We start from the raw sequence: 11,256 nt of genomic DNA, 5'->3' as shown, positions 1-11,256 counted from the left end.
GCGCGCGGCCCGTGTGTGTGTGCGCGCGGCCCGTGTGTGTGTGTGTGCGCGGCCCACTCTCACCTCTTCCCTCCTCTCAGGACATGGCGAAGAGCCTCAGGAGCAAATGGAGGAGGAAGATGCGGGCAGAGAAGAGGAAAAAGAACGCGCCCAGGGAGCTGGAGAGGCTGAAGAAGATCCTGGGAACCAAAGCTGATGTCATCATGGAGGAGGTCAAGGAGGTGGCGACCGTGCTGCCCCCCGAGAAAGTCCTGGAGCAGAAAGGTGAGTTGGGCTCTGGCTGGCCTTTCCTGCTGCAATCGCCCAGGTGGAAGGAGGCCCTGCAATGTTGTGACTCGTACTGTGACTTTTTCACTGCCGGGATGAGGTGTGCGGTTGTTACGGGTTGAGAAAAGTGAGTCTGAAAACTTTTAAAGCTCTCAATTTGGTCATTTCTCAACACTGGCATCCATATTGCATCGGTTACTTGTGGAACAAGGTTATTAACACTGGATTTTTAGTGTGTAAAGTATGTAATGTATTGTATGGAGTGACATCTCTGACAACATSAGGTGAGTGAGGATTTAACCCTTAGCAGTTACTCCAGTCACAGCATTGTATTTGCTGTTAAAYTGTCCTAATTTAAGGCTATTAAACATGGACAAGTTGGGGTAGGGGTCATGCAGACCCAGTTCTGAATGTGGATTAGTGCTGCATTGCACATGGTGCAGGAGTGGGTGGTATTAGGGTGTCTACAGATAATGCCCTCTTCCTCTTTGTGCCTGGAATCGAATGTAAAGGAAATAACCTCGGAAGTGGAAGCAAAGGTTTTAAATAGCTGCATACTAGATAGGAGTCAGACACCTTCTCTTTCCAAAAATGATGTCCAAAATAAATAATAGTAGTTTTTTGATTCTCCAATTTATGCCACTTAAGATGTTCTGATACTGAAAATGGAAATGGAATGTAATATGAAAATGCTCACCCAATTAAAGGTAGCTTCAGTTATAATTTGTAATTTTTTCCAGGTTCTGAATTGGCCCACACACCAGGTGTAAAGGTTTCGTTTCTGAAGCCAATGCATGGCTCTCTGGATGTGGCACTCAGTGCCAYGGTTTAGTTGATGAGGAGGTATTAGGTCATAGGCTGGACTTGATGGTCTTGAAGGTCTTTTCCAGCTTAGTTCATTCTGTGTAATTCTGTGTGATCAGTCATGCCTGCACCTCTTTCCATCTTTGCTGGTGAGTTCTCTACAAGTGGTCAATTTCACTTGACTTTTGCAGAGAGATAGCAGCCTCAGAAGCACCAAAGAATCAAAACAACTACAAGTMTTGTGAAAATAATGGTGTCTTCTTTGAGAGGACTTTTCAGAACTAACTGTGGATGCAAGGGAGTTGGCATTACCAAGTGTTACAAGAACTGAAGTAGATAAAAACTTCATCCTATGTTCTKTCCACTGTTAGGGAAATAATTTTCCAGTCAAAGTAAGTATATAGGTATATATTACAGACATCTTACTGTGTTACTTCAGAACATTTTTTACAGCACTCTGGATCTTTTTTTTTTCTTCAACTTTTCTTGTTAGGAAAAAAATAATGTAAGGCCTGCTTAGCCTTTGTAGCTGTTTTTAAAATTTTGTGGGCATGCACATATTCCTCAAGGTAATCATGTCTATTAAATCTGCTTCAGTAACTGATTTTATACCTTTTTTTCCCTCTCATTGTCTTTCTCTCCTTTGATAGGTTTTCTTTATGTCCTTGAATGACTTCTGTTCAGTGGATTTCTTCCCGTAACTGATCTCTGCAGCATCCTTGAGATTGCAAAACAAATGAAACGCTGTTCTATCTGAACAACTGGTATTTTTAGTCCAGGAGTATTCGTTTAGTTTATGTTGCTGCTGGCATTTATTGTGAATGTGCTTTTTTGCATTCCMAACTCATGTAACAGATTAACCTGTTTTATGATAGCACAGGAGTCAGAGAAGGAGCTTCTGTACGTGGTGCTGGGTGTTTTGGTGGTGTGTTGGTGGAGGCTGTATCTCCTGTGCCATTTAGAAAACTATSCTGTTAAGAAGGTCTTGTATTTCTCTGACACCTTGTGATGTTTGCAGAGCTGGGACTTCTTGCTGCCTGTCCCATGCTGAATAGGCTTTTGGTTCTGCCACCAGGCCCCTGTTCTGATTCTCTGCTGATTGCAGGTATTTGTACCCCACTTTTATGACTCTATAAGCGCACCTCTGGATTCCTGTACACTATCAGCTTCATCCATTGAAGCAGCACATTTGACCTTTTGTCTTGAGCTGTGTCTCCCAGCATCAGAGAGGCACAACAGAAAAGTCATTTTTCTTCTTCATAACACTTGCAGTAAGGCTTGACTTCCACACATACGGTTGGGGTACAAGGTTGAAATAAATTTACAGAGCACACAGTTCCAGTCAATACTTAGCAAGGTGTTGTCTCTCTGAGCCATGATGTTCATGGGGTGTTAGCTAGCTGGGGACTCCATTCCTGGCAGTGACCATGTCACGGGCAGTCTTTCTGATCCTAAGATTAATCCTCTCTTGCTGCCTGTAAATGTGTTAGACCTGATGTCATGCTGACTTCTTAAGGCAAATGTGGCATCATTGGCTGGTACTTCCTACTGTCATTTTTTTCAGTGTTTCTCTTTACTCTTGTTTTTACCTGCCTTCTTCCACTCAGAACAATTTTCTAGAACTGATCTTAAACATTACATTATAGCAAGTGTATAATTATGCATATGTTTCAGTAAGCCTGTGGCTTCCTGTATGGTTGCATGTCTCCATGATGGAGCACACAATGTTCCTAGACACAGGATTGGAAGAGATTGCAGACTAAAGAATAAGACGCTTTGTCCAGACTTGGCCTTTACCAAAAATACTGCATATTTGCTATCAACTGTGGAAGTTCCTAGGTTGCAGTTGCATTGGTTTGGAAAGTTCTTTCAGTACAGAAACCCTTCAGCTCTCTATGTAAAGATACTGTTGTGTCTAGGGATATTTTTATMATTTCGGGGAATGTAGTAACAAAATAGCTTCCTTGAAGTTGATTTAGGTATTTTACTCACTATAAATGCCTTTCATTTTCAGATGACTGCAAAATGGAGCTGGATAATAAACGAAACAAAAAAACTCTTCTAGACCAGCATGGACAGTACCCAATATGGATGAATTCCAGGCAGAAAAAGAAGCTTAAGGCTCAGCGTGTTAAAGGGAAAAAAAAATCGAAATTGGCGAAAGGCCTAGTGTGGTAAAATCAGTTTTGTAAGATCATGAATATATTATTTAACAAAATAAATCTGCCACATAAATTCATGAGATTTTGTGCTTGGACACTGAGTACAGTTTGTGTTGAATGAATTTTTGAAGAGACTCTTAGGCCAGCAACTGATGAAAGAAATAGCTTGGTGTCTGCCAAACTTTAAAAGCAAGTGTGCTTTTGAATAGACTAACTGCAGTTATCTGTTTTCCTGCAGGGGTAGTGGGGGAGGAGGGTCTTCATCTTTTCTATTGTGAACACCAAAAACAGTAAAGAAAATCCTAAAAGAATTTAAGAAAATGTTTTTTGTAAAGATATTTTGTTAAATATCTTTGTCAGTGTAACTTATCTTTTAGTAAATATAACCAGACGATTCTGTATATATGCTGTGTCCTTTAAATCCTCCTGTAAAATTTGTTGCCCTGACTTGTGTTGCTTTTAACATCTGTTAATTAACAAAAATATACTTTCTTATGTAACTAAAGTTTGTATGCTGAAATCAGCACTGAGGCCTCATGAAACTTCTGTAAGTAAAATGAGAAAGTGTCAGCCTGACATTAATTTGCAGAGAGAAAAACAAAATATTTCACTGCTGTCTGCAACAGAAATATTATAGGAACTATATAACTGAAAGTACAACTGATTCTTTTATTATTAAAAGGAGAGAACACAAATGCACAGAATGGAAATAAAATAGTTCTATTTAAGATCTTTTCCAAATTCTAGTAAAGTAAATGAGAATTTTCCTTTCCATATGGATTTTCAGTAGCGTTTTATTCTCCTTGAAATGGTACTTAGCTGTCATGCTTTACAATGTGTGTATAGGACAAAATACTGCATGATTGTGTAACAGATGCCATTTATATGATTAGCTACAGTTGGGTGTGTATTACTTGGCAATAACATGTGATGACAGATGCAAGGGTTAGTTGCCCTGAAAGCTTGTGTTTTTAACATGTCTCTCAAGGATGGAAATAATTACAGTACTGACCCTGCAGTATGTTGCCTTTTCAAGTACCAGTCGTGTACAGGGCGTAACCTTTGTCCAGCCTTACCCAAGATGGGATCCACATTCTGTAGTTGCCCACAAATTCTGATCTGTATCTGTTGTGATAACTTGGGCATAGGAAAGAAGATTTATTCTTTTAATTACACGAGGTAGTAGTATGCTAAAATCCAGTAAGAAAAACAAAGTGTTTTAGAAAATTAAGTTTTTCTGGAAAAATACAATGTGTTTGTTATTAGTATTGTTAGGGGAAAGGTACTCTTACATAAAAACCTACAAAGATACAGAAGGAAAAATGCATCTTTTGTTTTCACATAAATTGACAGTTAATGACTTGGTAAGATATATAGGTCACATATTACCAAATTATATGCCATTAATAACTTCATATTTTGAAAATATTTCCATTAAGTTGATAAAAGCCCTGCTAGTTGATAAAACTAGCTTTTCTATCATTTTTTTGCCTCACTAGGTAAATGGATCTAGATTTTGCTATCAAATTAATCTGTTATTTTAGTAGATTAGGACTACTTTAAAATTGATTCATGTGGAGGAAAGTGTTTATGAATGCGTTTAACCAGGAATGGAATGGAATGAACAGTCAGATTGTGTTTACTTACTATTRTAGCAGCCTAGGCTTTGTTTTGCTTAATACATGCTTTGGGGAGTTCATGAGGGGAGCTTCCTGGGCTTAAGTGTGAAAAAACTACTCTTTTTTCTATAGAGTAAGCACAGTGCTATTTTTGACATGATTGATTGTAAATCACGTGACTTTCAAGCAGCTCCTGGTGGGAAAGGGGGCTGCTTTTCCCAAGTGGAGATTATCAGGCTGGCAAAGTACTCCTGTTTAGATGTACAGCTTCAGAGTCAGTTTATTCTCATTCTTTAGGTGCTCAGCTATACTCTGCCTTATCTTCATCAAGCCTGCCACCGCTGCACTTGCCTTAGCCTGTCCTCTCTCTGGASTTGTTTCATTGCTGCTTCCTCTGTAAGAGAAGACGACCCTCATAGTTTTGCTTATTTGTGCTTTTATGACCTAACCCTGAGCTCTGTTGTGCACATTTGTTAATCAACTGCTTTAGTGATTGGATTCAGAATTTGAATCTTGAGTGGAAGACAGCAGATGCTCCACTGATCTTTTATTCAGAAGTTGCTTCCTTCCTGGAACAACACTGGCTGTGTGAGGTATTTCCTTCATGGTGTTCAGAATAAAGTCAAAAGTGTTCACTTAAACTACAGTTATTTTAAGACATCCTGTTTGATATTTGAGGTGAAATGGAGGATAAGGAAGRAATAAACACCCATCTTTACTGGAATATAACTCTTAGTCTAGTACCAGTGCATTGTGTACAATGTCATACTTCACTTGGGTGAGGCAGAGCTTTCTATGGGCCAGGAAACGTTTTTGAGAGCTTGTTTGGGTGGCATCCGTCATCCAGGCTGAAAGCTTGCTTGTAGACAGACAGAGGGAACCTGCCTAAATGTGCAGCATGGATGTAACCTCAGAGGYTGAGTCATGGATACAGCAGGGAAATTCTACTTTCTGGGATTTGGGCACACATTATATGGGTATATTGAAATTTTATTTGGAGTTTGTTTCAGATCTGCCATAACAAACTCTTATTTTTTGATTGGAAATACCAAATTATGTAGTTGCCTTTGAGTATTTGATTCATACTGCTGAATCTGAAACTTTTCTGTTTGAATCAATGGAAAAAATTATATTTCCTTGCAAGGAAAGAATTTAAACATAATTGAATCTGTCTGAAATACATACTTTAAAAGCCCATAGATGGATTTTCAAAGAATTAATTGATCTGCTCCTGAACAGCATTCTAGTACCATAATTCATTGATCCTTACATAATAAAAGTTCTTTAGGTCAGGATTGAGGGAGAAAAGGTTGCAGTTGATTAAACAAACTGATGGAAGTCTAAAAGTGTATAACTTAAATGGCACTGTCAGAGTTGTGCTGTTTGGGTCTTTTTAATTCGGTAATTGTGCTATTATGAAACTTCTTAGTTGCAACTTCCCATCACTGTGACTCTACTACCTTCCTGGAAAGTGCTGTGGTAGCTGTATGTCCTGACCTGCATGCAGAAGACATGGGAAATAATGCAGGGACTTTTGAACTACATGCATAAGAACCAGCAAAGAAAGAATTGAATGCTGTCATTTTATTGGAATGTTTATGTGCGTAAGATACGCATATGTTTTATACAGTACAAACAGTATAAAATTTGTATTAGCAAATTGCTAAATGTCCTGCTGATTGTTGGCAGTTTCTTGAAAAGATTATTAGGTCTTGAAAAGATTATTAGGTCTGTGCTTTCTGACCCAGTGTGTAGGACTTAGAGTTATTTCAGATGCCTAGGATAACTGGCAGCAGTGGCGGTTCAGTTCCTGGGCTTTTCTGGTAACTCGTTCCTGCTCTGGGACACTTCTGCACTGTGGTAGTCAAGTCAGTTGAGGAGCCAAATGACTAAGATACACTGAAAATACTCCTATTTCCTCCATTTTTTCCAGCTGGATTGTCTTATAGCCTTACTGTGCTGAAAGAAGCGTCAGTAGGAGGCAGTACAACACCAGGAACAAACGCCTGGTGAAGGCAGGGCTGTGTCAGGCTGGCTGGTTCAAAGTGCTGATCTYACGAGCAGCTCTGTGGCATTAGCGCCCCTCGGTGTGGCCACTGTGCAGTACAGCATTGTGAAGGTGGGATGAAGTTCTGGAGACAGGTCAAGCAAATGCATTGAGTGGGGGTCTTATCTACAGCCGATGCTGTGGTTATGGAGGATGCTAAATACAGTTTGGGGCTACTTAGTACTGGAGGAAGAATGTCATGACGACGTGATGCAAAATGGTCTCCTGATATGTGGTTACAACTTTATAATGTATATCTCTTTCTATTATACTCTCTTTTGCCCCTGCTGCCGAAACAGTCACATGGGTTCTGACTTTGATGGAAATTGGGTATCTGATCCGTATCTGATTTGTAGCATGAACTTGTCTGGTTTCAGAGATTATGGGACCACAGCCTTAGCGTGCAGAAATCTGAGTGATGYAAAGTAATCTGCTCCTCAGGTGGCACAATCTGAATTGAGTTTAGGGCAGTTGTGAGGAGGATGAGAGTCTGAAGGAGCAGCTATGCATCACACTCTTCAGGCCAGGGTTTYGACATCAGTTTTAACTTGCCTAAGAGTGAAGTTTCAGGGCAGGATTGACTGAGCCATCTGAGAGCTCACTGCTGCAGGAAGAGGCTCTTTTCAGCTTTTTCCTTTGTCTACTCCTGCTGCATTGTCCAACTTGCTATTTCCTACTTCGTGAGAAACAGACGTTGGGATTTTTTTTTCCAGCCTAAAAGTGAGAAAGAACTAACAACTTCCTTCTATTAATAAACACTGCACTGTTGTGACAAGCCCACCATTTTCACTCTCTTTTTATTCGTAGCCTACTACAATTTTCTGATCTCTACCTCATCAACAGTGACAGTATTTAAGAGATGTTAGAATGGGAAGAGGATGATGTTTACACTGTTTCCCTCATCCCRGTCACTTAAACATTGCTCTCTCTGGTCTCTAATTTTTCTGATGCTCATATGTCAATATAAAAGGTCTAAAATGTTAGGAACAGTACATGGTGTGGCAAGAGAAGGTTGTGTATCAAGGGCTGCAAAGCAGCATGAGGACTGCTTTATGAAGGGCTTATATATTCAGAACAAACTGACTTCCTCTGCTTTCAATCTAGTCAACTATTAGGAGCTGTGAAAGTTATGACTTATATTCTTGTTTAGTAAATTATTATTTAGGATCTTTTCTCTCTAACTCGAGTTAATTTTCTTGCAAGACTTCTAACGTCTGAATGCAGATTTTACAGCATTTTAYAACTTTTGCCTTTAACCAGAAATTTGGCTTGTGGCTAGTATTTCAGGAAGCAAAGGCACATTTGTTGTCTCAGGATGGCTCACCCGACTCAGCCCAACTGGTCCATTCATACATCCATGTTATGTGAAACATATTTCTCTTTTGAAAGGTGACAAATTCATAACATATAAGTGCAGCTTTTCCATGGTACAGCTTGCTACCTTGAGTCTTAAAATTACTTTGACAATAGWTGCTCTGTAAATTTAGCTTTGATGGATTCTGATTTCTGTGTGTGAAACAAGAACTTTTTAGCTCTGTTGATTGTGCTTCTGTCCATCTTGTTTCTGCAAAGTATGACAGAACTTGGTGCAGATCAGATCAGAGTTGCAGTTTGCCTCACAACAGAATACAGAACATTTCTATGAAAGATTAGAAGGGCTCAGTGTCAACCACATCTTGATTGTAGTCTCTCAGGTTTAGTTCATCATCACTTCTGCTACTGAACAGCTTCACTGCAAAATTCAAATTAGTTTCCTTAATATGTGCAGAAAGATACTTAAAACTAAACTGTTTGTAAGGACTAAGAAGGGTAAGATACAATGCTTTTTCTCAACTTGTTGCACCCCCTTGGAATGTGGTATTGTTAAAGGATGTAAAGCAAGAAGTTAGCAGCTGAAGTGCACCAGGTTATGTGCAAAGCTGATGGTGGAGCTGCAAACTGTACCATCCAAAGCACAACTGGRTGCTTTCAGACACTTCAATTGTTTTTTCTCTCCTAAATGTCCTTAAGTCTGCCTGCGTTCATGTGGAAACAACACAAAGTTGGCTTCACTTTAGAGCAAATGCAGCCATACTGTGATCCATATACTTGCAGTTGCCAGAATTGCACATTGAAGCCTTGGCTGCTACTGTGATGAAGAGAAAAAATGTTTAATTCCTTGAGTGTGAGAGCAGGGTGTGAGATGATCCATGGGAAAGGTTACAGGTTGGTCTGTCTATGTAAAAACTTCAGGAACTGTTGCTTCAATGTAGGGTACAGTGTGTTTATATACAGACCCAAGTTTTTATCCATCCCTTTTAAAGAGGTAAGTGCATGTCAAGCACTAGGCTCTCTCTTTTGCAGAAGATCGCATGTGGATTTTTTGTTATTTTGCTTGCTGCTTAAAATAAATAGTACTCTGCTAAGCCCTCTATGTGTCCAGTATTTTAGAAATATTGTTATATATTTTTTAAAAAAAACCTCTAAATTTGCAGTTTTGTTTCCTTAGGCAACCAGAAAGATGTTTWTAACCAATGCATGTCCTTAACACATGCCATAAAAACTCATCTCCAGAATATCATCCCCTGCTAATTGTAGACATAGGAATTTGAGGAAATTCTGGGGGTTTGTTTTCTCGAGTTCTCCCACATAGAAGAAAAGCTTTTTGTTGAACTCCTTAACCAGCTCCTGACAGAAACCCTTGGCAGTGGGAAGTGAATCTGTACTGCCACAACTGGTGATTGCTCTTTAACAGTGATGGGAGGAGGACAAAGGACGAAGTCTGCCGCTCAATGTATTTCCATCTCAGCATTTCGTTGTCCATAACAGCGTCCTCAAAATTCACTGGTGAGAGAGGCTGGGTTATCCGTTGTCGTGCTCAATGGCATCAACTTCTACCATGCCATTTCTTCACTCTAAGTCAGGAGTGACACATACCATGAGCTGGTAGCTTCGGTCCGCTTTCCCCTCGGTGCTGGCTAACCGGGCCCGTCTGTGGGTGCTTYGAGAAGGCGGAAAGCGCTCCCTGTAGGGAGCAATCCCCGCGGAGCTGCTCGGCGGGCGGGAGCGGGGCGGTGCTGCGGAGCCGCTTCCCGGCAGGCGGCGGCGGGAGCGGGAGCCCCGGGGTGTCCCCGGATCAGCCTCCGAGCGTCCCCGGCTCACGGGGCTGTGGGGAATCGCACCGCCACCATCCTGGGCCATATTCTTTCGTTTGGGGCATAGCCTTCGTTTCAACAGGGCACTAATGGCAGGGAAACTCGCGCTGCCGTGTGCATCGCAGAGCAGTGCCGTTACCTGGGGGGCTCGGTTTGCTGCGGGTATTCTTGGGTTCAACAGTTCCCTAACTGCCCGAAAAGCTGCTGGAATTACTGTAAAAGCTTCTGTCACCTACTCTGTCCTAGTAAGGAGTAACATTCAAATGTGTGAAACCACTTAACGTTTTTACTGACGGTATAAGTGCAGTTATCCTCTAAAAATACACTAAAAATACTACTTCATGCAACTGCTTAGCCAGTCTCTTTCTTTTCCCTTAAACATGTCATTTTTCCAGAAAATTGCACCAAGGGGTGCATGACTTTTTCTGATATATGCTGTTTTGTGTTTGAAAGGAAGGCTTTTTAAAAGCCTCTTATCAATCAACTGAAGCGTTTTAATGACAATTTCAGAAACTCAGAGGAAAGAGAGTTGTTTTATATCTGCTTGTTTTATTTGCATTTTAAAATCTCCACGTGGTGATTTCAGCTAAGGTCCTGTGTCAGGGAAATCCAGAAGTGAAGTTGACCAGAGACAAGTAAAAATGCCTGTGTTGTTTTCATTGTCCAAATGTAATGATGTGCAATGATTTAAACCAGCAGTTTCACATGGTTAAAAATGAATTAGATTTATAAAATTCTAAAAGTAACCTCAGAAACACCGAAAAGGATAACAGTTTGTGTTAGGTTAGAATTAGTTTTGAGACTACAAAAATTATTTTCTATGCATTCACAAAACAGAAAGTGTTTTTATTTTTAGGAATGCACAGAAAAAAGTATTTGTTTTTATACCAACAAACACTGTTACAACAAATGCTCAGTTCCGGCAMTTGTAATTGAAGCTGAGAAAAATAAAATAAGTATTTCAAGAGTAAGGTAATGTAAAACAATATAAATTAATATAAAATGAGAGAGAAAAATTATTTTGGGAATACAAGATACACTCTGTAAGAAAAACACAGAAAACAAAGCTTCTTTAGCTATACAGAAATTTAAGAAACTGACACACAATGATACAGTTGAACAAATTTATGGAATAATATTTAAAACTGAAAAACATTTTTTAAGTTGCCAGAAAATAAATGGTGTATAATTTATAGAAATAAAGTCATACTTTGGGGGGGGGG

At 39.9% G+C, this 11,256-nt stretch overlaps 1 protein-coding gene across 1 annotated transcript in view; it reads left to right on the top strand.

Annotated features, from left to right (window-relative positions):
* Nucleotides 1-3,313, top strand: part of LLPH (LLP homolog, long-term synaptic facilitation factor) — a 5,049-nt gene extending 1,736 nt beyond the window's left edge. The window contains exons 2-3 of the mRNA XM_057377235.1: nt 81-264; nt 3,086-3,313. Of these exons, the coding sequence (XP_057233218.1) occupies nt 84-264; nt 3,086-3,249 (345 nt within the window). The 5' untranslated portion in view covers nt 81-83 and the 3' untranslated portion in view covers nt 3,250-3,313. The remainder of the gene's footprint in view (nt 1-80; nt 265-3,085) is intronic.
* The last annotated feature ends 7,943 nt before the right edge of the window (nt 3,314-11,256 follow it).

Source organism: Malurus melanocephalus, unplaced genomic scaffold (genome assembly GCF_030028575.1).
Source record: "Malurus melanocephalus ecotype Western Australia unplaced genomic scaffold, MMel_1.1 scaffold_10, whole genome shotgun sequence".
NCBI classification, from domain to species: Eukaryota; Metazoa; Chordata; class Aves; order Passeriformes; family Maluridae; genus Malurus; species Malurus melanocephalus.
Note: the sequence above shows the minus strand (reverse complement) of the source record. Positions and strands in the feature narration are given on the sequence as shown.